Source organism: Drosophila miranda, assembly GCF_003369915.1.
Source record: "Drosophila miranda strain MSH22 chromosome Y unlocalized genomic scaffold, D.miranda_PacBio2.1 Contig_Y2_pilon, whole genome shotgun sequence".
Lineage (NCBI taxonomy): Eukaryota > Metazoa > Arthropoda > Insecta > Diptera > Drosophilidae > Drosophila > Drosophila miranda.
Window position 1 is genome coordinate 2222845 of NW_022881614.1, and position 26503 is coordinate 2249347.

Here is a 26503-nt window from a genome sequence, read left to right on the forward strand (position 1 = left end):
GAGAGAAGAGTATGGAGGAGCTGCGGGAACACAGGCGCCGGATCCGCGGGTGAGCTGGCCGATGGCCAAGGTAGTAGTAGGAGTAGGAGGGAGTGCGAGGGGAACCAATTCAATAAAACTTCGATCATAGAATTAAGAACGCGTTGGCTTCCATTTATTTTCTCTGGTCGGGCCACCGACTGCGGTCATCTCTCCACCCCCTCCCCCCCCGTTTTCCTGACTGTTCTCGGTCACTACGCTCCCGCTCTGACTCTGGCAACAGGGTTTTACCCTGCTGGAGTGAGAAGTGGTACGCGTTTCGACAGAGGCGCCCCCCCTCATCCTTTTCCTTCACCTCCCCGGACCCGCGGCCCACTTCGACCTTGGCAACAGGGGTTTTACCCTGCTGAAGTCGGGGAGTGCAGCGTCTCGGGTGAGCTTCGCGCCGCCCGGCCCAACGCCGCTTTCCCCCCCCCTCCCTAATTTCTCCCGAAGGCCCCGTCGTTGACGGCGGCTCGGCGATCCCTGCGCCAACGACCCGCCTCCTCCCCCCAGTCTCGACGTCTCAGCAACTTACAAATAAACTGTAGGTGACCCTGGGCAGACTGAGACTGACCCCAGCCTAGGATCACTACTTTACAACGCAGCGCCCAACGTCACGCTCAGACTGATTTTCTGTCTCTCTCGCACGCACTCTTTGTCGTGTCGTTTAATATTAGCAGCGTCTGCCGGAGGAGAGCCATACTGACTTAGTATCGGGTATAACTGTAGAGTTGCGGTGTCCGCAGCAACTCACAACGTTCCCCCTCGTTATAATTTCTTTCTAATATTTTAATTGTGCTGCAGATAAGATAGCCGCTAATGCATACACATTAAGATACTCGTATTCGCATTCGTATCTGCTGTTCCTTCCGCCCCGTCCGTGGCTGGGTAGTCCTTCGCCCTAAAGGACTGACATTATGCGGTGTCGTGATGTGCAGGCATGTGTCCGGTTGGGGGCTTGTGGCACAGCTCCCACTCCCACAGTAGGCTACTTTCAGGCAGGGACAAACCGCTTCAAAACACAGAAAACAGTGTTGGCAAGTGCTAGGGATACTTGTATCGTTTCGGTACCTCTATTTTTATAAGATCTGGCTTAAAAACCCTTCGATTTCTTTACAAAAATATCGCAGGAACGTGTAGAGCATCGAATAAGAAAATTCAATTTCCGACTAATAAAATGTAATTCCTTTCTCATTATCCTGCGCACACACACACTGCCTCTCTCTCTCTCGCAGAGAATCGTGACTTGCATTTCCTTTCATTCCATTGGAATTTCAATTAAAATTCCATTCGATTGCTGTTCGAGGTCCTCCTTGCGCTGTTCCCCATTCCAGTTGCAGTCCTTCTTTTTGTCACACCAAAATGACCCCCGCTCTTCCACCCCCGCCGGCTATAACTTTTAATTGGCAACAAATTTCGCTGCAATTCCCAAAAATCTGGGAATCCAGGAGAGAACTTTCGCTCATGTGGCAGCCGGCGAGGAGTTTGGCCCGTGAAAACGAAAGTGTTGCTCTTAATTAGCTCATTAAAGTGTCCCCACGAGGGAAGCTCTAGAATGCCACCTTGCGGTTGGCGGCATGAATGGGTGGGTGAGGGTGTGGCAGGGACGGTGACGGGGATGGGAGGAATGTGTAATGGAAACTGCAGATTTTGGGGGCATCAAAGTTTGATTGCCATTTGAGAGTGAAAAACCTGCACTACAATTGAAAGCCGAGGCCAGATTCGAGTTATTGTTTTCTGCCAACATGGAAGAGGCCAGAAGAGGCAGCGAGGTAGAGAGGAAGAGATGCAGAGAGGAAGCCAAGTGTGAGAATCCTGTCTCTGATTTCTTGGCAACAACACTTTTGCTTGGCTTCGACGACCTGCAGGGCGGGGGGAAACAATTACAAGGGAGGGACCTCTAGAACATAAAGAAAACGGCAACCGGAGCCCAGACACAAATGGGGGCAAAAAAAGTGTAGAAATATTTTCACAGCTTGTTATCAACACATAAATAGAACAGAATAGAAACATAAAACGCCCCGCCCCTCCCTCCTAGGCAGGACAAAGTCCTGTACTCGTAGGTAACAATAATCCACTCATAAAGTTGGCCCCTCAGGTGTCCTGTGTCCGTTTCCTGTTTCCGTGTCCGGACAGCACGGGGCTCTTCCTGCATCGATGACATGCATATTAATGCCATCCCATCCGATCCGATCCAATGCCTTGTGATACGAGTCGAATACACTAGTCTGCACAAATATTTTCATTAAAATTGGAAAACTTTCGGTCCGTCTGTCCGGCTGTCCGTCTGTCCGTCAGTCAGGGGAAAACTTTGCCCACGGCGAGAGAGAAGCGTTTTAAGTTCTTTTCGCAGAAACTTTGGGGTCAACTTTTCCTGGCAGCCCGGCAGCGGGGGCAGTGAGGGCTTGGGGCATGGGATTATCGGGCATTAATGTGCCAGGCAAATCTGATTAAGCCACGCTAATTGTTTGCACTAGCCAACTGTGACTGTGCCACAAGCCGAGTGCTGCACTGCCTATCTCCAATCTGTACTCCCTATCTCCCCCTCTCTTTCTCTGTGTGTCTGTCTCCCTTGCTGTGTTCTGTGCTCCCTTTTCGCCATGATGAATGAGTTTGAGCTGAATGGCCAGGGAGATAGAGAGAGAGACACCCCGGGTTCGGAGCAGAAAAAGCACAATCCTGGCAAATAAAAGAGCATCCCTTATGAGGCATGCCCCCCATCCGCATCACCCATGCAGCTGCTCTGCCTATGCCTCCTAATGTACATAAATTCCAACATTTGCTCATTTTAATGGGCATATTTTTGACATTTTACAAAAGTTTTCGCAAAATGCAAAGAGGAAAATGCGACGACGGTAGGGGAGGGGGGGAGGAGAGCACAGAGCGGGTGTGTATGCAATTTAGTAGACTTTTTCTCCCTCTGCCGCCCTCTTCCTGCGTGTGTTTGGCGCACTTATACATTTTTTAGAGCGCAGGGATTTTCCATAAGCACAAACATGCAACGGCAGGCGGCAGGCACCCATGCAGCTGGCTACAGCAGAGGCTGTGGCAGAGGCAGAGGCACCCATCCAGTCAACATTTGTATGCGCTGTGCATGTGTGAGGGGACTGGCAAGTGGCAGTGGGTGGGGCGGCTGGCTGCTGGCTACTGCTGTCGTCGTCGTCGTCGGCATGCCACAGAAAACACTGGGAGAACTCTTCAAGGCAGGCCCTAGCCACATATAGAGACAACAAGCAGCCAGCAGACAGACAGTTAGATGAGGAGCAGAACGGGCAGGGGGCACGGGGCGTGGGGCATGGGGCAGCTTTGTCTGCTGCTCCCTGTCTGGTGCTCCTCCTTTTTGGCTGGTTGATGGGCTGGGAAAAGCTGCGGCAATGCCTTTATATCAAATGCGGTTTTTATTTCACTGCAGCGAGCGTCGCTTTTAAGCCGATTCCCCCTCCCACCCCTCCCACCCTCCCAACAATTTCAGCTTGTTGTTGCTGCCACCACAGCTTTTCGTTGCATAATACCATAACATACCATCCCATAGCATACCATAGCATACCATAGCATACCATAGCATACAATAGCATACCATAGCATATCATATTATAAAAACGAGGTGGAACGTTGGGAGTTGCTGCGGACACCGCAACTCTACAGTTATACCCGATACTAAGTCAGTATGGCTCTCCTGCGGCAGACGCCGCTAATATTGAACCACACGACAAAGAGTGCGTGCGAGAGAGACAGAAAATCAGTCTGAGCGTGACGTCGGGCGCTGCGTAGCCACTGAAAATTGATTTCTTGCTTTTGGCTACAAAAATGATCCGATCTGATCCAGATTCAGCAATAGATATTGTCATTATCTATGATTATGCATTTTTAGTTTTCTCGAATGTGCAATATTGTGGATGCAACAGATTTTCGTCTTTTGTGTGGGCGGAAGGGGGTGGGGCGAAATTCTGAGATATACGTTTTATAGTGAGATCTAACAGAAGTGCGGATACCAAATTTGGTTACTCTAGCCTTAATAGTCTCTGAGATTTGTGGATGCCCCAGATTTTTGTCCTTTGCGGGGGCGGAAGGGGGTGTGGCGAAATTTGGACACGAAACGGTCAAGGTCCGATATCACAGGAGTGTGGATACCAAATTTGGTTGCTCTGGCTCTTATAGGTTCTGAGATCCTTGAACTCATATTTTGCAATTGGTAAAACCGACCATGAAACCTGTGTGTTAGAGAGAGACAGAGCGAGAAAGAATGAAATTCTTTTCTTGATTCTGGCTATAATAATTATACGATCTGGTTGAAATTTTACATTCTAGAACATATGTCATCCTCTACGATTCTGCGTTTTTGGTTTTATCGTGGATGCCACAGATTTTCGTCCTTTGTGGGGGCGGAAGTGGGCGGGGCGAAGTTTTGAAATATTCTTGTAGCAGTGACATATCACAGAAGTCTAGATCCAAAACATCGTTTCTCTAGCTCTTATAGTCTTTGAGCACTAGGCGCTGAAGGGGACGGACAGACGGACCGACGGACGGCCGGACGGACGGACAGACAGACAGGGCTCAATCGACTCGGCTATTGATGCTGATCAAAAATATATATATACTTTATGGGGTCGGAAACGATTCCTTCTGGACGTTACACACATCCACTTTTACCACAAATCTAATATACCCCAATACTCATTTTGAGTATCGGGTATAAAAAGAGCCGAACCAAAGGAAATATTATGCAAAATGAATTGCATTTACATCTTGTTATCGCTTGATTAATTGTCATTGTCAGTGTCAGGGCTGCCTGCAATGGGGGTCCCGGGCGCAACTTCAAAGGCAAAAGTTGTTCCTGATTGGCAGCCGTTGGAGATGCCGCTGCTGCCGCCGCTGCTGCTGCCGCTGATGCGTCTGGCGGTCGATTAATTTCCGCCTCGCTTGCTGCTAATTGAATGCCGCTTGTTTAGTCAACTTTCCCCCCACCAGCCAGCAGGCAGCATCCACGCTACCCCTTGGAGGAGATGCCTAAGTACATCCTATATATATTTTCAACACGCAATTATCACACCGAGGACTCCAGGACAACCATAGGCCACGCACGCGTGCACAGCAAATAAGGAGGCAAGGAGGCAAGGCGGCAAGGAGGCAAGGCAGCTAGGAGGCAGCATGGGGGACAAATTGGCAAACAATTTGCACCGGAAGAAAACAATACGGAGAAAAGGTGAGCGGAATTTGTAACTCATTTGGCGGCAAATTAAGGGCACCCCTCTGCTGCCAGGGGCAACCCCTAAGCAGCCCTTTAATGCGGAGGTCATAAATTTCCCCAATTTATTTCCTCGGCAACGACTACGCGCAAAGGTGGCGGTGGCAGCCACTCCTACTCGGCGGCGGCGGTGGCCCAAAAACTGGCCGCCCATATAAACGCAGTAAATTAGAATTAGATGCGGTGGGTAATTTCATTTTAGACACACCCCACATCGGTGCTTCTGGTGGCCATAGAAACTTTTAATGACTTGAATTATGGCTAGTGGCCGACTGTCGGACTGCCTGGCTGCGTGGCGTCTGACTCTTTTTATACCCGATACTCAAAATGAGTGTTGGGGTATATTAGATTTGTGGTAAAAGTGGATGTGTGTAACGTCCAGAAAGAATCGTTTCCGACCCCATAAAGTATATATATTCTTGATCAGCATCAATAGCCGAGTCGATTGAGCCATGTCTGTCTGTCCGTCTGTCCGTCCGTCCGTCCGTCCGTCTGTCCGTCCCCTTCAGCGCCTAGTGCTCAAAGACTATAGGAGCTAGGGTAACGATGTTTTGGATCCAGACTTCTGTGATATGTCACTGCTACAAAAATATTTCAAAACTTCGCCCCGCCCACTTCCGCTCCCACAAAGGACGAAAATCTGTGGCATCCAGATTTTTAAAGATACGATAATCGTAGAGGATGACTATATGTTTTAGAATCTAAGATCTCAACCAGATCGTATAATTATTATAGCCAGAATCAAGAAAACAATTTCATTCTTTCTCGCTCTGTCTCTCTCTAACACACAGGTTTCATGGTCGGTTTTGCCAATTGCAAAATATGAGTTCAATGCTCTCAGAACCTATAAGAGCCAGAGCAACCAAATTTGGTATCCACACTCCTGTGATATCGGACCTTGACCGTTTCGTGTCCAAATTTCGCCACACTCCCTTCCGCCCCCGCAAAGGACGAAAATCTGGGGCATCCACAAATCTCAGAGACTATTAAGGCTAGAGTAACCAAATTTGGTATCCGCACTTCTGTTAGACCTCACTATTAAACGTATATCTCAGAATTTCGCCCCACTCCCTTCCGCCCCCACAAAGGACGAAAATCTGTTGCATCCACAATATTGCAGATTCGAGAAAACTAAAAACGCAGAATCATAGATAACGACCATATCTATCAGATTGCTGAATCTGGACCAGATCAGATAATTTGTATAGCCAAAAGGAACAAATCAATTTGCAGTGGCTACGCAGCGCCCAACGTCACGCTCAGACTGATTTTCTGTCTCTCTCGCACGCACTCTTTGTCGTGTCGTTTAATATTAGCAGCGTCTGCCGGAGGAGAGCCATACTGACTTAGTATCGGGTATAACTGTAGAGTTGCGGTGTCCGCAGCAACTCACAACGTTCCCCCTCGTTATAATTTCTTTCTAATATTTTAATTGTGCTGCAGATAAGATAGCCGCTAATGCATACACATTAAGATACTCGTATTCGCATTCGTATCTGCTGTTCCTTAAGCCCCGTCCGTGGCTGGGTAGTCCTTCGCCCTAAAGGACTGACATTATGCGGTGTCGTGATGTGCAGGCATGTGTCCGGTTGGGGGCTTGTGGCACAGCTCCCACTCCCACAGTAGGCTACTTTCAGGCAGGGACAAACCGCTTCAAAACACAGAAAACAGTGTTGGCAAGTGCTAGGGATACTTGTATCGTTTCGGTACCTCTATTTTTATAAGATCTGGCTTAAAAACCCTTCGATTTCTTTACAAAAATATCGCAGGAACGTGTAGAGCATCGAATAAGAAAATTCAATTTCCGACTAATAAAATGTAATTCCTTTCTCATTATCCTGCGCACACACACACACACTGCCTCTCTCTCTCTCGCAGAGAATCGTGACTTGCATTTCCTTTCATTCCATTGGAATTTCAATTAAAATTCCATTCGATTGCTGTTCGAGGTCCTCCTTGCGCTGTTCCCTGCATTTTTAGTTTTCTCGAATGTGCAATATTGTGGATGCAACAGATTTTCGTCTTTTGTGTGGGCGGAAGGGGGTGGGGCGAAATTCTGAGATGTACGTTTTATAGTGAGATCTAACAGAAGTGCGGACACAAAATTTGGTTACTCTGGCCTTAATAGTCTCTGAGATTTGTGGATGCCCCAGTTTTTCGTCCTTTGCGGGGGCGGAAGGGGGTGTGGCGAAATTTGGACACGAAACGGTCAAGGTCCGATATCACAGGAGTGTGGATACCAAATTTGGTTACTCTGGCTCTTATAGGTTCTGAGATCCTTGAACTCATATTTTGCAATTGGCAAAACCGACCATGAAACCTGTGTGTTAGAGAGAGACAGAGCGAGAAAGAATGAAATTGTTTTCTTGATTCTGGCTATAATCATTATACGATCGGGTTCAGATTTTGCACTGTAGAAGATATGGTCATCCTCACCGATTCTGCGTTCTTGGTTTTATCGTATCTTTAAAAATGTCGATGCCACAGATTTTCGTCCTTTGTGGGGGCGGAAGTGGGCGGGGCAAAGTTTTGAAATATTTTTGTAGCAGTGACATATCACAGATGTCTGGATCCAAAACATCGTTGCTCTAGCTCTTATAGTCTTTGAGCACTAGGCGCTGAAGGGGACGGACGGACGGACGGACGGACGGACGGACAGACGGACAGACAGACAGGGCTCAATCGACTCGGCTATTGATGCTGATTAAGAATATATATACTTTATGGGGTCGGAAACGATTCCTTCTGGACGTTACACACATCCACTTTTACCACAAATCTAATATACCCCAATACTCATTTTGAGTATCGGGTATAACGAGGGAGAACGTTGTGAGTTGCTGCGGACACCGCAACTCTACGGTTATACCCGATACTAAGTCAGTATGGCTCTCCTCCGGCAGACGCCGCTAATATTAAACGACACGACAAAGAGTGCGTGCGAGAGAGACAGAAAATCAGTGTGAGCGTGACGTCAGGCGCTGCGTAGCCACTGCAAATTGATTTGTTCCTATTGGCTATAAAAATGATCTGATCTGATCCAGATTCAGCAATCTGATAGATATGGTCATTATCTATGATTCTGCGTTTTTAGTTTTCTCAAATGTGCAATATTGTGGATGCAACAGATTTTCGTCTTTTGTGTGGGCGGAAAGGGGTGGGGCGAAATTTCGAGATACACGTTTTATAGTAAGATCTAACAGGAGTGCGGATACCAAATTTGGTTACTCTAGCCTTAATAGTCTCTGAGATTTTTGAGTAGTCTCTGAGATCTAGGCGCTAATGTTTTACTATAAGCAAAACCGCCTATGCTACGTGTGTGTTAGAGAGAGACAGGGCGAGAAAAATGAAATTGTTTTCTTTCTTTCTACAGTTATACACGATACTAAGTCAGTATGGCTCTCCTCCGGCAGACGCCGCTAATATTGAACGACACGACAAAGAGTGCGTGCGAGAGAGACAGAAAATCAGTCTGAGCGTGACGTCGGGCGCTGCGTAGCCACTGCAAATTGATTTCTTGCTTTTGGCTACAAAAATGATTCGATCTGATCCAGATTCAGCAATCTGAAAGATATGATCATTATCTATGATTCTGCGTTTTTAGTTTTCTCGTATCCTCAATATTGTGGATGCAACAGATTTTCGTCCTTTGTGGGGGCGGAAGGGGGTAAGGCGAAATTTTGAGATATACGTTTTAAAGTGAGATCGAACAGGAGTGCGAATACCAAATTTGGTTACTCTAGCCTTAATAGTCTCTGAGATTTGTGAATATCCCCAGATTTTCATCCTTTGCGGGGCGGAAGGGGGTGTGGCGAAATTTTGAAACAAACTCGTCTCGGTCCGATATATTAGGAGTCTGGATACCAAATTTGGTTGCTCTAGCTTTTATAGTCTCTGAGATCTAGGCGCTAATGTTTTACTCTAAGCAAAGCCGCCTATGCTACGTGTGTGTTAGAGAGAGACAGGGCGAGAAAAAATGAAATTGTTTTCTTGATGCTGGCTATAATAATAATACGATCTTATTCAAATTCTGCAGTCTAAAAGATATAGTTATTCCTTACGATTCTGCGTTTTTGGTTTTCTCGTATCTTTAAAATTGTGGTTGCCACAGATTTTCGTCCTTTGTGGGAGCGGAAGTGGGCGGGGCGAAGTTTTGAAATATTTTTGTAGCAGTGACATATTACAGAAGTCTGGATCCAAATCATCGTTGCTCTAGCTCTTATAGTCTTTGAGCACTTGGCGCTAATAGGGACGGACAGACGGACAGACGGACGGACGGACAGACGGACAGACAGACATGGCTCAATCGACTCGGCTATTGATGCTGATCAAGAATATATATACTTTATGGGGTCGGAAACGATTCTTTCTGGACGTTACACACATCCACTTTTACCACAAATCTAATATACCCCAATACTCATTTTGAGTATCGGGTATAATAAAGCTCGCTTCATAAAGTCTCGCTGCTTGTTTGAGGTTTAACCGCGACTCTGTCGCTCCTCTTGTCTCCTCGCGTCCTCCTCCTTTTTTTTTTGACAAATTACATAAATTACTTACGATCGAATTGTTCTTGTACAAGCCTCAAAAAATGATCAAGTGCTGGAAAGAGTGTTGCAAATTACCTGCAAAGAGGGAGGGGGAGTGTTGGCTTTGGGGTTCATTTTCAGGGCTTAAAACGGGGCGAAACAAGTCAAGTGCTTTGTGTGTGGAAATACTCCCAATTGTTGTAGAGCGGTTCGAGTGGGGATATTTCAGTGTGGTTTTTCCTAGTTTTTCCGCAAAAAACTATTCCCATGTGGCGCTGACCAGCACCGTGTTAGGGAGAGGGGGCAGGGGAAACCTGCCGCCACAACAGCAGCCAAAACACACAACAAGAGGCAACATTTTCGCATGAAATATTTTTGTTTATGGCCAGGATACCGCTCCCCCACCCCTCCCCCTCGCCCTGTTTCAGCAGGGGAAATTTATGAGCATGTGCTTTTCATTTGGTTGACAAATTCGCATTGTGTTTGGGGTTTCTGCTTCCCAGCACAGGAGGCAACGATTTTTGTGGAATTTTTTGGCTCGGACATTTTTCCGCAGGGAGGAGATTGACGCTGGAGCTCCACCCCGCACCCCACCATCCCTTCTTTTGATTTTTGCTTTTCCCGCCGCACTCCCCCCGCACTGCCTATGACATGTTTGCTGTTTGTTTCAACGAAATTCAGACAAACAATTGAAAAATGCCATCAGGCGGCAGAAAATTCCGATGCCGAAGCTGCTGCTGCTGTTGTTGTTGTTGTTGTTAGCCATAAAATGCGGTCAGAATTGTATGGCCAGGGCAATACTCCCTCCCCCTCTGCCACTGCCCTTCCATTCCTTCCACTCAATATTTAGTTCGGGAATGTATTTGTTTTTGCCACTCAGCAGCAGACAGCAGAGCAGCGGAGGCACCAGCAGGTGGAGTCGCCATAAAACTGTTTGCGGTGTCTGCAAATAAATGCAAAATATAAATACGCCAGCGATGGATTAGAGCCTGGGCCTTAGAGGCAAATGCTTTTTGCTGGCGTCAAAGCGTTTATGGCAGCCACACCCCGCCACATTTTTATACATTTTTTGTTAAGTATTTTCTCATGCATAAAATTGGCATTTTTGCACTGCCACAGACCACTCGTCCCCCCTGCCCTTGTGCCTGCCCCGCCCCCACCGTATTGAGCAGCAAACTTCACACAAAACATAACCTGAAACCCGGCGGGGCCGCATCAAAAACCAACAAAGAGGCAGGCCATCGGCAACGAGCCCCAAATGAAGCCCACAATTCGACTTCACCTTTGCCGGGCCGAAGGAAGGAAGGGAAGGGAAAAGCGGAAATGAAAATGAAAAGTGGAAAATGGAAAATGTATTTTCAACAAATAACCTACAAATTTTACAAGCCGCCATTACTGGCAGCTGAGGGGCGGAGCAGCGAAGGAGGGGTCTTATCAAAAAGCCTACGCACGACTGACTGCGGGTTGGTGGGGGCTGTGGGGGTGGTATCTTGACTTCAGGGGTAGACAGACGTGGCATGAACCAGTCCGGGACAATTCCCTTTAATGAGGCCTTGGATAATGCCCCCTCCCGCCCCCCGTCTTCTGCTCTTGCAAGATCGTTAATTTACAAAAACATTTCTGAATAGTAAATTAAGTGCGACGTGCTCTACTTAAGTTGTAAACAAGAAAACTGTTGCTCCAACTGGAGCGGGGTGTGGGGTGATGGTGTGGGGGGTGGAGGAACGACTACCGACTGCCGTATACCCTGCAAAAGCTGTCCCAGGTGACACTGACCTATCGGCAATCAATCCAGCCTCCCGGATGGGATAACATTCATAAATAAATTAGCGTGGAGCCGCACAATCTATAAAAGTTTCTGCCCCCTGTTCGACGGGCTCCCGGTGCTCCCGGGCCGGGGACTCGCAACAGAACTCAACAATTTTCGGGCTCACTCAACGAAATTGCCTCGCTAAGCATGACGACGACAAAGGGGGAGCTAACAGGGGGGGGGGAGGGCTGGGATTGGGAGTAGGCGTGGCCCTTAAGTACGCACAAAGCGTCGGCTTTAAGTGCCTCGAAATTATGCAGAAATTTCAATGGTATTAGTCGTCGGAAAGTTTGATAATGGCTTCGACGGCGGCGATGAAAAGGTGTGCGCCATAATTGCTGGCCCTGTCTCGACACTTGATCCCACCCATGGAGCAACGAGCATTGAGCATCGAGCAGATGCTGTGGCGACTCCCGCCTGCTGCTGCTGCTGTGAAATGTTTTAATTTGTCTATTATTTGTTTGCTAGAGTTTCCTTAAGGGCTGGCTATAAATAATTTAATTGCCTTGACTACAAAAGGCCACTGAGGAGGTGCCCCAGGACCACGACCCTCTGTGCCCCACGCGTACTAGAGGATATGTCAATAAAGAGGCAGACCCAGTGCCCCCGAGCAGGACCCCATCCATTGATTATTTACACAAATTATTGCGTTGCCCTGGCAAAATCATCGAAGCGTTCTCCAGATGGCGACAAACTCAAACTCGAATCCGAAGCCAGAGCCAAAGCCAACCCGAAATCAGGGCCAAGTCTCGTCTTCATCCCCCAAGGTGCTCCAGCAGGGGCTCGGGCCCCTTTGATCTGCGGCTCAGCCGCGCAGCTTTAATAAAGCCCAGGATTCGTCTCTGCCACTGGCAGTGTGGCAGATGCAATCGCATCATTATTAACTGTTTGTTTAACATTAATATGACTTTCTGTGCGGCAGTGCAGGCCCAGCCCCAGCCCCACCCCCACGCCGCTCATTGGTTCGATTCATTTGCTATTTACACAGCCTGCCAATCAATTTTTCAGCTCCGCTGGCTGCCCAAAGTGCGAATAAAACGAGTGCCGGGCTGCAGATAAAACCAAATAAAATGGGAGCGAATTCCGGGCGTAATCAAATATCCGCAAACGGTTATGAGTGGGCGAAAAAACTCATTTCGGTAAGCGGAAACCAACAGAAACGAGCCCCAATTAAATGCCACTTCATCAGCGAAACGAGGAGAGTTGCAACAACAGGATATCCTGCAGAGCATCCTGTACGGGTGTTTGTTCTCTAGAGATGCGCCTTCTATTCGGAGGAATACATTATAGACACCCCTGATGCGGCGCCAGTACCGCGTAGTTCAAGCTGCAACTGGAGCTCAAACCGTTTGCCCGAAAGACCCCCCCCCCCCACGCGATAGAGTCATTGCCGGGTGTAATATAAACATGTGGAAAAAGAAACGTGCCACAGAGCCGACAGGCAGGCCGACAGTTGCCAAATTTGAAGGTCGCTTCATCGCCCGTCAAACGCTTGTCTTGTAATATGTCACTTGTTCAATTATAACACGGGCACGTCTGTGCCGTTTGAGTTCGGTTTTTTTATACCCGATACTCAAAATGAGTATTGGGGTATATTAGATTTGTGGTAAAAGTGGATGTGTGTAACGTCCAGAAGGAATCGTTTCCGACCCCATAAAGTATTTATATTCTTGATCAGCATCAATAGCCGAGTCGATTGAGCCCTGTCTGTCTGTCTGTCTGTCCGTCTGTCCGTCTGTCCGTCCGTCCGTCCGTCTGTCCGTCCCCTTCAGCGCCTAGTGCTCAAAGACTATAAGAGCTAGAGCAACGATGTTTTGGATCCAGACTTCTGTGATATGTCACTGCTACAAAAATATTTCAAAACTTCGCCCCGCCCACTTCCGCCCCCACAAAGGACGAAAATCTGTGGCATCCACGTTTTTAAAGATACGATAAAACCAAAAACGCGGAATCGTAGAGGATGACTATATGTTCTAGAGTGTAAAATCTCAACCAGATCGTATAATTATTATAGCCAGAATCAAGAAAACAATTTCATTCTTTCTCGCTCTGTCTCTCTCTAACACACAGGTTTCATGGTCTGTTTTGCCAATTGCAAAATATGAGTTCAAGGATCTCAGAACCTATAAGAGCCAGAGCAACCAAATTTGGTATCCACACTCCTGTGATATCGGACCTTGACCGTTTCGTGTCCAAATTTCGCCACACCCCCTTCCGCCCCCGCAAAGGACGAAAATCTGGGGCATCCACAAATCTCAGACACTATTGAGGCTAGAGTAACCAAATTTTGTGTCCGCACTTCTGTTAGATCTCACTATAAAACGTATATTTCAGAATTTCGCCCCACCCTTTTCCGCCCCCAGAAAGGACGAAAATCTGTTGCATCCACAATATTGTACATTTGAAAAAACCAAAAACGCAAAATTATAGATAATGACCATATCTATTAGATTGCTGAATCTGGATCAGATCGGATCATTTTTGTAGCCAAAAGCAAGAAATCAATTTGCAGTGGCTACGCAGCGCCCGACGTCACGCCCAGACTGATTTCTGTCTCTCTCGCACGCACTCTTTGTCGTGTCGTTTAATATTAGCGGCGTCTGCCGGAGGAGAGCCATACTGACTAAGTATCGGGTATAATGTAGAGTTGCGGTCTCCGCAGCAACTCACAACGTTCACAAACGCTTGTCTTGTAATATGTCACTTGTTCAATTATAACACGGGCACGTCTGTGCCGTTTGAGTTCGGTTTTTTTATACCCGATACTCAAAATGAGTATTGGGGTATATTAGATTTGTGGTAAAAGTGGATGTGTGTAACGTCCAGAAGGAATCGTTTCCGAGATCATAAAGTATATATATTCTTGATCAGCATCAATAGCCGAGTCGATTGAGCCCTGTCTGTCTGTCTGTCTGTCCGTCTGTCCGTCTGTATATATATATATATTCTTGATCAGCATCAATAGCCGAGTCGATTGAGCCCTGTCTGTCTGTCTGTCTGTCCGTCTGTCCGTCTGTCCGTCCGTCCGTCTGTCCGTCTGTCCGTCCCCTTCAGCGCCTAGAGCTCAAAGACTATAAGAGCTAGAGCAACGATGTTTTGGATCCAGACTTCTGTGATATGTTACTGCTACAAAAATATTTCAAAACTTCGCCCCGCCCACTTCCGCCCCCACAAAGGACGAAAATCTGTGGCATCCACATTTTTAAAGATACGAGAAAACAGGAAACGCAGAATCGTAGAGGAGGACCGTATCTTCTAGAGTGCAAAATCTGAACCAGATCGTATAATTCTTATAGACAGGATCAAGAAAACAATTTCATTCTTTCTCGCTCTGTCTCTCTCTAACACACAGGTTTCATGGTCGGTTTTGCCAATTGCAAAATATGAGTTCAAGGATCTCAAAACCTATAAGAGCCAGAGCAACCAAATTTGGTATCCACACTCCTGTGATATCGGACCTTGACCGTTTCGTGTCCAAATTTCGCCACACCCCTTCCGCCCCCCAAAGGACGAAAATCTGGGGCATCCACCAATCTCAGAGACTATTAAGGCTAGAGTAACCAAATTTGGTATCCGCACTTCTGTTAGATCTCACTATAAAACGTATATCTCAGAATTTCGCCCCACTCCCTTCCGCCCCCACAAAGGACGAAAATCTGTTGCATCCACAATATTGTACATTTGAGAAAACTAAAAACGCAAAATCATAGATAATGACCATATCTATTAGATTGCTGAATCTGGATCAGATCAGATCATTTTTGTATTCAAAAGCAAGAAATCAATTTGCAGTGGCTACGCAGCGCCCGACGTCACGCCCAGACTGATTTCTGTCTCTCTCGCACGCACTCTTTGTCGTGTCGTTTAATATTAGCGGCGTCTGCCGGAGGAGAGCCATACTGACTAAGTATCGGGTATAATGTAGAGTTGCGGTCTCCGCAGCAACTCACAACGTTCCCCCTCGTTATACCCGATACTCAAAATAAGTATTGGGGTATATTAGATTTGTGGTAAAAGTGGATGTGTGTAACGTCCAGAAGGAATCGTTTCCGACCCCATAAAGTATATATATTTTTGATTAGCATCAATAGCCGAGTCGATTGAGCCCTGTCTGTCTGTCCGTCTGTCCGTCCGTCCGTCCGTCCGTCCGTCCGTCCCTTCAGCGCCTAGTGCTCAAAGACTATAAGAGCTAGAGCAACGATGTTTTGGATCCAGACATCTGTGATATGTCACTGCTACAAAAATATTTCAAAACTTTGCCCCGCCCACTTCCGCCCCACAAAGGACGAAAATCTGTGGCATCGACATTTTTAAAGATACGATAAAACCAAAAACGCGGAATCGTAGAGGATGACTATATCTTCTACAGTGCAAAATCTGAACCCGATCGTATAATGATTATAGCCAGAATCAAGAAAACAATTTCATACTTTCTCGCTCTGTTCCTCTCTAACACACAGGTTTCATGGTCGGTTTTGTCAATTGCAAAATATGAGTTCAAGGATCTCAGAACCTATAAGAGCCAGAGCAACCAAATTTGGTATCCACACTCCTGTGATTTTGGCCGGAGCATTTGGTGGTGAAGGAGTTTAAGGCTAAGAAGAAGAATAGGCCCCCATATCCCTTCCAAACCTTTCCAGTGTGCCACCCTCAACCTCAACCTCAACTTCCTCTTCCTCAACTTCCCGTCTTGCTTCCACCTTTCCAAAAAACTAACTTCTCTTTTAGTAACCTATCAGAATGTAAGAGGCTTGCGTACTAAGCTCAGCATTCTTTTCCGGGATAGTGTTGCATTTGCTTCCCACGTTATTGTGTTTACTGAAACCTGGTTAAAGCCGGACATTCTTAGTTCCGAGGTTTTGGCAGGTCGGTACACAACTTTTAGAAAGGACCGTTCGTCTCGCCGGGCAGGGGGGTTCTAATTGCAGTGGACTCTTACTTCACGTCGGAACACTTCACAGTCCAAGTTCAACAGGAACTGGAATTCCTGTGTGTAAAACTGATTCTTCCCGCTTTCGCTATATTCATTACTTGCTCGTATATCCCACCTTCTTCGGATATTTCAATTTATGAGCCGCACTTGTCCGCTTTAACCGCTGTTTCTTCCTCGCTATCTGATAAAGATCGTATGATAGTTCTTGGTGACTTCAACTTGCCAGGAACTGTTTGGTCTTCGGTAAACGAGTCTAGTATCCTAGTGCCCATGTCACGACATGACTTTGTTGACGGCTTGCTTGACCTATCCCTGTCTCAAGTCAACCATGTGAAAAATTCCTTGGGTCGATTGCTTGATCTGTGCTTTGTATCGGATCCGACCATAGTGTTGTTAACCCGAGCCCTTCCGCTCACCATTCCTGAAGACGCCTACCACCCTACTTTCGAGGTGTCGCTAGATATAGGACCAACTGTATTGGATCGGTCGAGTAGGCTGCCCGAACGTGTCCGCTGCTTTCGTAAAGCCCAGTTTGCGAAGCTTAATAACCTCATTAGGGATTTTGATTGGTCCGCTTTGTACTTGTGCACTGATATCATAAAAGGCACAAACATTTTTTAAAATGCTCTTGGCACATTTTTCGATTCTTGTGTCCCGCTTTCTTGTCCGACTAGATCTGGAAAACCCCCTTGGTTTACCAAGGAGTTATCCAGTCTAAAAAACTTAAAATCAAGACTTTATAAAAAATTTCAAGAAGTGGGTTCTCCTACTTCTCACTCTCGCTATGTATTAGCTCGGTCAAACTTTTCAGTTCTTAATGCTCAATGCTATAAGAACTACCTATCTCGATGCAGGATACGTTTTTCTCAGGACCCTAAACAGTTTTACAGCTTCGTAAACAGTAAGCGTAGAACGTCCGCACACCCATCCTCGCTATCATTTTGTAATACGTCGGCAAATAATGATCAGGCAATTGCCGATCTTTTTGCCCAATTCTTCCAAACCACCTATTCTGAGGAAAGCTACTCTGGTCATCCGTACCCATACGGTTTACCGAGGTCGAACGGCATTTTCAGTCCCTTGTTAAATGTATGTTCCCTACTTCATGATCTTCGACTAGTTAAGCCGGTGTTTTCACCGGGTCCAGACGGGGTTCCAGGTTGTGTACTCAGGTACTGCGCCGAGGCTCTGTGTGGACCTTTGCTTAAACTATTCACCCTATCCATTGATTCTTCTTGCTTCCCCCGAGCTGGAAGGAATCGTTTATAATTCCTCTCCATAAAAAAGGTAGCAAGTCTGATGCAATAAATTATAGAGGTATAGCAAAGTTATCCGCTATTCCTAAAATGTTTGAGAAGGTTTTAACTCCGCACTTGCAACATCTCTGCAAGTCACTTATATCTCCAACTCAGCATGGATTTATAAGGCGGCGATCAACCACCACGAACTTGTTAGAGTTTACCTCTTTCATTATTAAAGGCTTTCAAGGTAACTTACAGACGGATGTTATTTACACCGACTTTAGTAAAGCATTCGACTCTGTAAACCATTCCCTTTTAGCGCATAAACTTGACCTTTTAGGGTTTCCGCCCAACCTCCTGAGATGGATTTCTAGCTATCTTTGTTCTAGGTCTCAAAGAGTCCTCTTCAAAAACTCCCTCTCTTTCCCAGTAAAGGTTTCTTCGGGAGTACCACAAGGCAGCCATCTAGGCCCTTACTCTTCACACTCTTTATTAATGACTTACCTTCAGTATTAACATACTCTCGAGTACTTATGTATGCGGATGATGTTAAACTCTGTGTCCAGTACAAGGACATTTCATTTCATTCTCGCTTGCAATCCGATCTCAATAACTTTCAGTCATGGTGTTGTGCAAACTTGATACACCTTAATGCCTCGGAATGCAAAGTTATGACATTTCATCGTTCTAGCCCTTTGTTGGCTCCCTACACCCTATTTGGTGGTTCTCTTGAGAGAATTACTCTGGTGGATGATCTGGGTGTTATGTTAGACCACAAGTTAAAGTTTTCCGAACACATTTCTACCATGGTAAATAAGGCCATGGGCGTGCTTGGGTTTATAAAGAGGTGGTCAAAGGAATTTGACGACCCCTATATAACAAAGACTCTCTATACCTCGCTTGTTCGTCCGATCTTAGAATACGGCTCCTGTGTATGGTGCCCTCAGTACAAAGTACACCAGGACCGTATAGAATCAGTACAGAAAAACTTTTTACTCTTTGCTCTGCGGGGCCTTAACTGGGATGCGGGTGTAAGACTCCCATCTTACTCTAGTAGACTACTATTAGTAAACCTCCCATCCTTAGTTAACCGTAGAAAAATGCTTGGTGTGATATTTATGCACAACTTGATCAGGGGTGACATAGACAGCCCTGATCTGTTGAGCCGCATAAACTTCACGATTCCTATTAGACTGACTAGAAATTTTATACCGTTGTTCCTTCCACTTTGGAGATCGAATTATTCCTTGCATGAACCGTTTAGGGTCTTATGCTCGGATTATAATTCCCTCTACCATATTATATCCACCACTAATTCTCTTCCTCTTATTAAATTGTTAATTCTTACACACCTTTCTATTAATTAGTAACTGTAGTGGTATTTGTACTTTGATTGCATGCTTAGTTTCTTAGTAAGTTTAGTACTAATTTTCCTCGAATGTTAGTCTAATAGCTATCTTTCTTGCATGTTCGCGTTTGGTTCGGCTACGCACCGCGCGTCATGCGGCAGCGCCCCTCGGTCGGTTGGGCGGGAGGAGGGCTGCGTTTTGCCTGGGATCCGCGCGTAACAGCCTTCTGCTGGTGTCACACGGGCCACTTGACGGTGCAGTAACTGCATCGCCTCTTGAAAGATGCAGTCATTGCATGTCAACGTCCACAACGTCCACAAAATACTTTGGTAGATTATTAGTCTTACCAAATACTAACTCATATGGACAATAATTATGTTTCTAGAGTTTTCGTCTAGCTCAATCTGATGGAATCCTGACATTAAGTCAAGGCAAGAGAAATATTTTGCTCTTCCTAGTTGATCCAAGATATCATCGATCCTAGGAAGTGGAAATTTATCGGATAGTAATTTTATTCATTTGGCGATAGTCAACTACTAATCGCCATTTTTTCTTTTTGTTATCTATGGATTTCTTTGGTACTAGTAAAAGTGGACTGTTGTATTCTGAGGCTGACGGTTCAACTATTCTATCTTTGATTAGTTTATCGACTTGAGCTTGGATTTCGTCTTTTTGACTATGAGGATTTCTATAATGTTTTATATATACAGGTTCATTATCTTTTAATCTTAGTCTCTGCTTGTAAAAATTATTGGTTGTTATTGATTCGGTATCAAGTCCGAATATGTCTGCGTAGTTACAACAAAGTTCTTTTAATTGTTTATTAAATAGTTTTGGAAAATTTTTAGATAACTTTGATATAACATCGTTCGTTCTAGTTTCATTATTTATTTCGGATATATCATAATTTGCTAATGGTTCATAATTCAACTTATTTATATTAATCATTTGGTCAGTACTAGTTGTATTAAGTAAACGGACGAATGCATTTGCAGTTGTTACGACTGTGTTTGCTGCATATATACCAGGTTGAATTTCCTGGTTCGGAATAAAAATGCTATTATTGGCGCAAAAGGTCCACGGATGTTTCGTGATTTATATGATTTTATTTTTACTTAATTCTTTTCAACCTCCTCGTCTTGTCGATACCGCCAAAAGTGCTCATTGAACCCCAGCTCCGATCACTCGTTCTCTCATAGTTCTAGTCCGCAGAACTAGAACTATCGGATGATAATTCATATCGATACTTACGATATTTCGTACAACGTTAATAGTAAATACAATTGTAGAGTTATAATACTAAACAATCTAACAGCTCGGCCATCCTGACAATTAGATCGCCCTCGATCGTAAATATGTAATTAAGAGTAATTTTAATTTAATGTGTATATTTATAAATTGTTAACTATTTAAGTAGGAGTCACTTTCACACTGATTACGCCAATCTGCCCATTTCCTTAATCGGCATGCCTCTATAATGCCCTCATACGGGATTTTACTTATTTGGCAGTTTTCAATGTCATTTAACACATATCTGTCGTTCAGCAATACCTTTTTGATGATGTACGGACCCCTGTACTTCGGAACAAATTTTTTATTTGTACCTATTGTGGTGTCAATGTTTCTCATTACAACGAAATCGCCTTCCAAGAACTCAATATGATTTTTGTGATTCCTTTCAAAATACTCTTCACTCTTCTGCTGACAATGCCCGATTTTATCCAAAGATTTCTTACGTACTGATTCTAAATTGCTTTGAGTTCGGTCTTGATTATCATCTAAGTATTCTGTTAACGCGTCAATATTACAACCCCTCTGTTGGACTCCGAATAACAGCACTGAAGGCAATTCTTTCGTGTTCGAATGGACTGAGTTATTAATTGCATATTCAGCCTTTATTAAAAGTTTGCTCCAATCTTCGTGATTTATTGGCTCAGTTATTTTGGCGAGCATAGCTTTCATAGTTCTGTTAACCCGTTCTACCTGACCATTCGCTTGGGGTGAAGCAGTTGCCACTTTCACGTGTTCTATATTATTTTCTAGCAAAAATTTACTATATTCTAATGATGTAAAACACGTTCCTCTATCGCTGATAATTATACGTGTACGACTATAAAATTGAAAATACTTTGAAAAACATGTGTTGACTTCTTTAGTGCTTGTCGTTTTTACAGAAAACAATTTTACAAACTTTGTAAAGGCGTCAATGATAACTAATACATGCTTCTTCTTTGATATAACAGCGGGAAGTGGTCCAAAATGGTCTACGTGTAAGGTGTCGAATGGGATTGGTCGCTTAGGAATATTGTGAAGTGTTCGATTATTCGCATGTGTGGGGACTGAAAATTTTAGATCTCATATTCGGGAACCAATAATGTCTTAAGATTTCTTTCATACATTTCTCGGTTCCTAAGTGACATAAGTTTTCGTGAACTCTTCTGATTATTTGCGTTTCCATTTCAGCTGGGACATAAAACAGCTCAACGTCGTTCTCACCTATTTTATAAACAATTCCGTCGCTCAATGAAAATTTCTTAACAGGTCCATGCTCCAATTGTTCTTTTAATTTTCCTATATGGTTGTCCCTGTTTTGTGTTATCTGAAGCTGAAGATTTATGTCGTCGCACTCAATCACGGAAACTATTCGGTCTTTGTTATCACTTTCATGAATTGTCACTATTGGTTCATATTCAAAATCTTGATTAAGCGCTGAAGGATATCTACTTAAGGTGTCCACATGGGACATATATTTTCCACTACGATGTTTTAAAGTGTAATTATAATTTGCTAGCTCTATGGCCCATCTGGCGATATTTGAATGAAGAGGTCCCTTTCCTAAACATAAAACTACTGAGTTACAATCTGTTATAATTCTAACCGGAATCCCTTCTAAAAAAAATTCGAAATTTCCTCAATGAATAGATCACAGCTAACGTTTCCAGTTTGAAACTTTCGTATCTTGCCTCTAGTTTTGTCGCTCTCTGTGAAAAATATGCTGTTGGGTGAAACTTATTGTCATCTTGTTTCTGCAACAAAATTCCACCAAAGCCTTCACTACTATTATACAGAGCTAATACTGGTGACGAAATCAGTTTTTCTCGAAGATATTCAAAAATTTGTACGCATTTGTCTTGAAGCTCAAACTTAGTTCCAGGTTTTGTAAGTTCTTGTAATGGTTTTGCTATTTTTGAGTAAGCAGGGATGAAACGCCTAAAATAAGAGAATAATCCCAAAACCTTTTGCATTTCATGGCGATCTTTTGGCAATGGCAGATGCTTAATGGTTGCTGTGTGTTCACAGTTTGGGCTTATTCCCCTACCAGAAAGGGTATATCCCAAGAACTCAATACTTTCATAACCAAATTGACATTTACTAACCTTAATTTCTAGTCGATATTCTGCGAGAATTCTTAAAACTCTACCTACTGTTATAAGATGTTCGTTCAACGACTTGGAACCTATAGCGATATCGTCCATATAAACTACTACATTACCCTCGCGAATTAATGGTTGTAAAATGAAATTAATAAATCTCATAAATACTGCTGGTGCATTCATAAGTCCAAAAGGCATTCTTGTGTATTCATATTGTCCGCTAGGTATGACAAATGCTGTATACTGCACCGAACTCTCTGCTACTTTTACTTGGTGATAACTGTGTTTCAAATCTAAAAGTGTAAAAATTGTGTTCCCTTCTAATCTCTCAAAGCAGTCGTCTATTAGTGGCAATGGATATCCATCCCGAATGCAAATCTTATTAAGCTGTTTGTAATCTACACACATTCTTTTTTCCCCTGATTTTTTCTTAACTAATACTATTGCAGAGCTGTAAAGCGATTAAATTTCTCTTATGAAGCCTTTTTTCAATAGTTCATCTATTTGGGTATCTACTTCTCTTTACTCCTGATATGAAAGTCTTCTCGGAACAGTGCGTACAGGTTCTTCTGATTTAAGTTTGAGATTCATTTCGTAGTTATGTTGAATTGCTGGAATGTTAGTTAAGTCTGAATAGTTAAGTTTTATCAATTCCATGAATTTACTACGTTCTTTATCAGTTCGCTTTGGGTCGATATTATAGCTGTCCTCTTCTTTTGTTATTTCAATACTATACATATACGGTATATCTATGTCTAATACTCTATTTTCATCTAAGTCACTGTTCACTAATACTCTATTTTCATCTAAGTCACTGTTCACTAATACTCTATTTTCATCTAAGTCACTGTTCACTAATACTCTATTTCCATCTAAGTCACTGTTCACTTATACTCTATTTTCAATTGAGACCATATTGCTTTGCGTAACTCGCTTTACATTTTCAATTTCATTTTCAAAAATTAATTTTATTCCATAATTTTCAAGGAAACTGCGCCGCAGTATAAGTTCTTTTTCAATGTTATGAAAAACTAAATTGACAATTATTTTTCCAAAAATGCTTATTCTCGAACCGTTAACTCCAAAATACTCTGTCGGTCTTATTACACCATCAAAATTTTCATAAGGTATCGCCGAGCGCTGCATCAAATTAATAGCGCTTCCGGTGTCCAACATGCCAGAAAGAAATTTAATTTGATACCTGCGTTTTATATCAGTGTAAAAATATCCCCCTACCTGATTAACAATAGGACCAAAAATATTGTTCTCCTCTCTGTCGTCCATTGGCGGGTTGCTGGCTGTACCCACGGATCGCTGGGTTGGCATAGGCTTCTGTTGGCAATCCTTCACCTGGTGCTGCATGGATCCACACTGGAAACACGATCCCTTCTCCCGCTTAGGTGCGGGACACGATGAAGCATAATGGCCATGTGCTGAACAATTATAGCAGCGCACCTGGCTCCGGTCATTTCCGGAAGCGGTCATCCCAGTGCGCTTAAAATTCGTCTGGGTACTCTTCCTCAAAGCCTCGTATTGTCGAGTTAGCTCCTTAAGTTTTCCGATGGTCGACGCTGAATACAATAAGGCGATACTGGAAGATCGATCACGAAACCCATCAATGATGAACTGCACTGTCAATTTCTCTTCGATGTCGGCACGCATAGCAATTTCTTCCATGCGATGAATATATCCCATTACTGAGTTTTTCTCCGGGTTGAAAAAGGTTTCCTTCAACAGAAGTACTACGTCGGCAGTTGAATTGCTGCGGCCAAAAGTTTTTAGGAAGTTTCCCTTAAACTCGTCGTAAGTCTTTGATTTGTCGACACGCATGAACAAGTCCGCCTCTGTTCCCGCCTTCATCAACATGCGCACACAACGAAGCTTAAAATTGCTGCTTTCGTTCACGCCTCCGCAAATCCGTTCAAAATTCAAGACCCATTCAGAGGCTTCATCATTTTCACTGGCAGAAAAAGGGGCAATAAGTTGCTTGACCATTCGGATGTCATCGGTCATATAGTTGTCCATTACCATTAAGGCAGCCAGTTTCTTCTTTTTCTCAGCCACCCTTATTGCGGCGTCAAGTAATTCTTCTTCTTTCATATCGTCGATCTGCTCATTTTCAGACACTTTTCCATCCGATTCAATATCCGATTTATTCACCGGACTTTCAGAAACTTCGTCCATTCCACATCTTATGGCAAGCTTACGAAGTTGCCTTAGTGTTGCGCTGGCTGGAAAAATGATCTCCTTCTCCAGCAACCACTCTACAATTTTTTCTTTGTCAATGTTTGCCATGGTTTCCTCGGCCATTTATAAAATGTGGAAAATACTCGTTGTCGGGGATGTCAGTAGACAAATACTTATGTAGGCAGATACTTTAAAGGGCTACGATCCCACTTCTGAAGTTATTGCCGCAAAAGGTCCACGGATGTTTCGTGCTTTTTATGATTTTATTTTTACTTAATTCTTTTCAACCTCCTCGTCTTGTCGATACCGCCAAAAGTGCTCATTGAACCCCAGCTCCGATCACTCGTTCTCTCATAGTTCTAGTTCGCAGAACTAGAACTATCGGATGATAATTCATATCGATATTTACGATATTTCGTACAACGTTAATAGTAAATACAATTGTAGAGTTATAATACTAAACAATCTAACACTATCTTCATTTGAAGTTAACTCAATAACACTATTGTATTGTTACCAGAGCTGTAATTTATGGGAACATAAATAGGGTAGTTTAGATTGTCTGGTCTTATTATGAGCAGATCTTTTGAAGGTGTGAAATCTAGTTGACAATTATATTTTTTAATAAAATCTATTCCTAAAATTCCATCAGACGGTATAGAAAAAGTTGTTTCGACAATATGGAAGTTGTGTGGAATTATATATTTAGTTGTTTGTATTTCTAAGGATGTCATTCCTTTAGATTGAATTAATCCTTGATTGATTCCCTGAATTTTTATTTTGTTGTCCATGTTTATGTCATTAAAAGTGTCTGAATTGTCTTTTAACAAAAATATTAATTTCTTGCCTGTAGTTACGTTTGTGAATGTTACGAATATATTTACACTAAGATTAAACGAATGAACCTTTTTACTGTCTATTGCTGTGTACCTAAGGGCTGTTGTGAGTTTCCCGATGCATTCTGGGCAATTCTCACATTGTTGTTATTGCCATTATTATTGTTATGGCCTCTGTATGAGTTACCGCGGCCTCTATAGTTTCCTCTATATTGGCCTCTACCTCTATTGTTGCCAAAATTATTATTTTGGTAATTTCCACGGTAGTTTCCGCGGTTCTACGCTCGGTTAGTGTTATATCTTTGTTGTGCAGCATATAGGACTGTATTTGGGTGTCCTACTGCGTCTGTGCAACTATCGACGAACACAGTTGTAATCTCACTCATTGTCTTGAAATTTCGTGATTTCATTACAGACCTAACTTCGTCAATTGTGCTGTTTACTATGATTGATTTTACAGCAACTTGTAGGCTCAATTCTTCGGCGTATTCTTGCGATACACCGTTAATCATATGTGCCGATTGCAAAGCCCTTGTCAACTGTTCAACTTCTTGAATATATTGACTTGCCGTCTTTTGCTTTTGCTGCAGATTGAACAATTTAGCTGATATTGCTTTGGCTGATTCGCCTTTTATACCGCTTTTTAGTTTGTCTATTATGGACACTATAGTTTGTTCAGTGCTGATTAAGTTTCGAATATGGCCTTTGAGTTTAGTTTTTATTAGGTTGACTGCTGTAGTTTCATGTGTTCCCTTAAGTGAATCCACTAAGCTAAGAGCATCAATGAAACTTTGTAGATTCTCAGGCTTTCCACTAAACTCTGGTATGAGTGAAGCGGCTAGCTTAAGAAATTCTAGTTGTGACATGGCCATTTTTAGAGTTTTTACTTCAGTAATAGACTCTGATTCAGAATCAAATAGATTGGTTAGTGTGATTACCGCTGGTATCGTAAGGTCGCTAGGTCTTCTTCTTTTATAT

General features: G+C 43.8%; 2 protein-coding genes across 3 annotated transcripts in view; both read right to left on the minus strand.

Moving 5' to 3' along the window:
* Positions 1–26503, minus strand: part of LOC117194075 (Krueppel-like factor luna) — a 195978-nt gene that overhangs the window by 52110 nt on the left and 117365 nt on the right. The gene's annotated exons all lie outside the window — the stretch shown is intronic.
* Positions 23028–25087, minus strand: LOC117194076. Its single transcript, XM_033398716.1, has 2 exons — positions 23739–25087; positions 23028–23661 (listed from the first exon to the last, which is right to left on the minus strand). Exons 1-2 carry the CDS (start codon positions 24810–24812, stop codon positions 23653–23655), a joined length of 1083 nt encoding a protein of 360 aa, XP_033254607.1. The 5' UTR covers positions 24813–25087; the 3' UTR covers positions 23028–23652.

Excerpts from the sequence above, each read along its gene's own strand:
- LOC117194076 (XM_033398716.1), bottom strand. The coding sequence starts at position 24,812 with ATGGCCGAGGAAACCATGGCAAACATTGACAAAGAAAAAATTGTAGAG.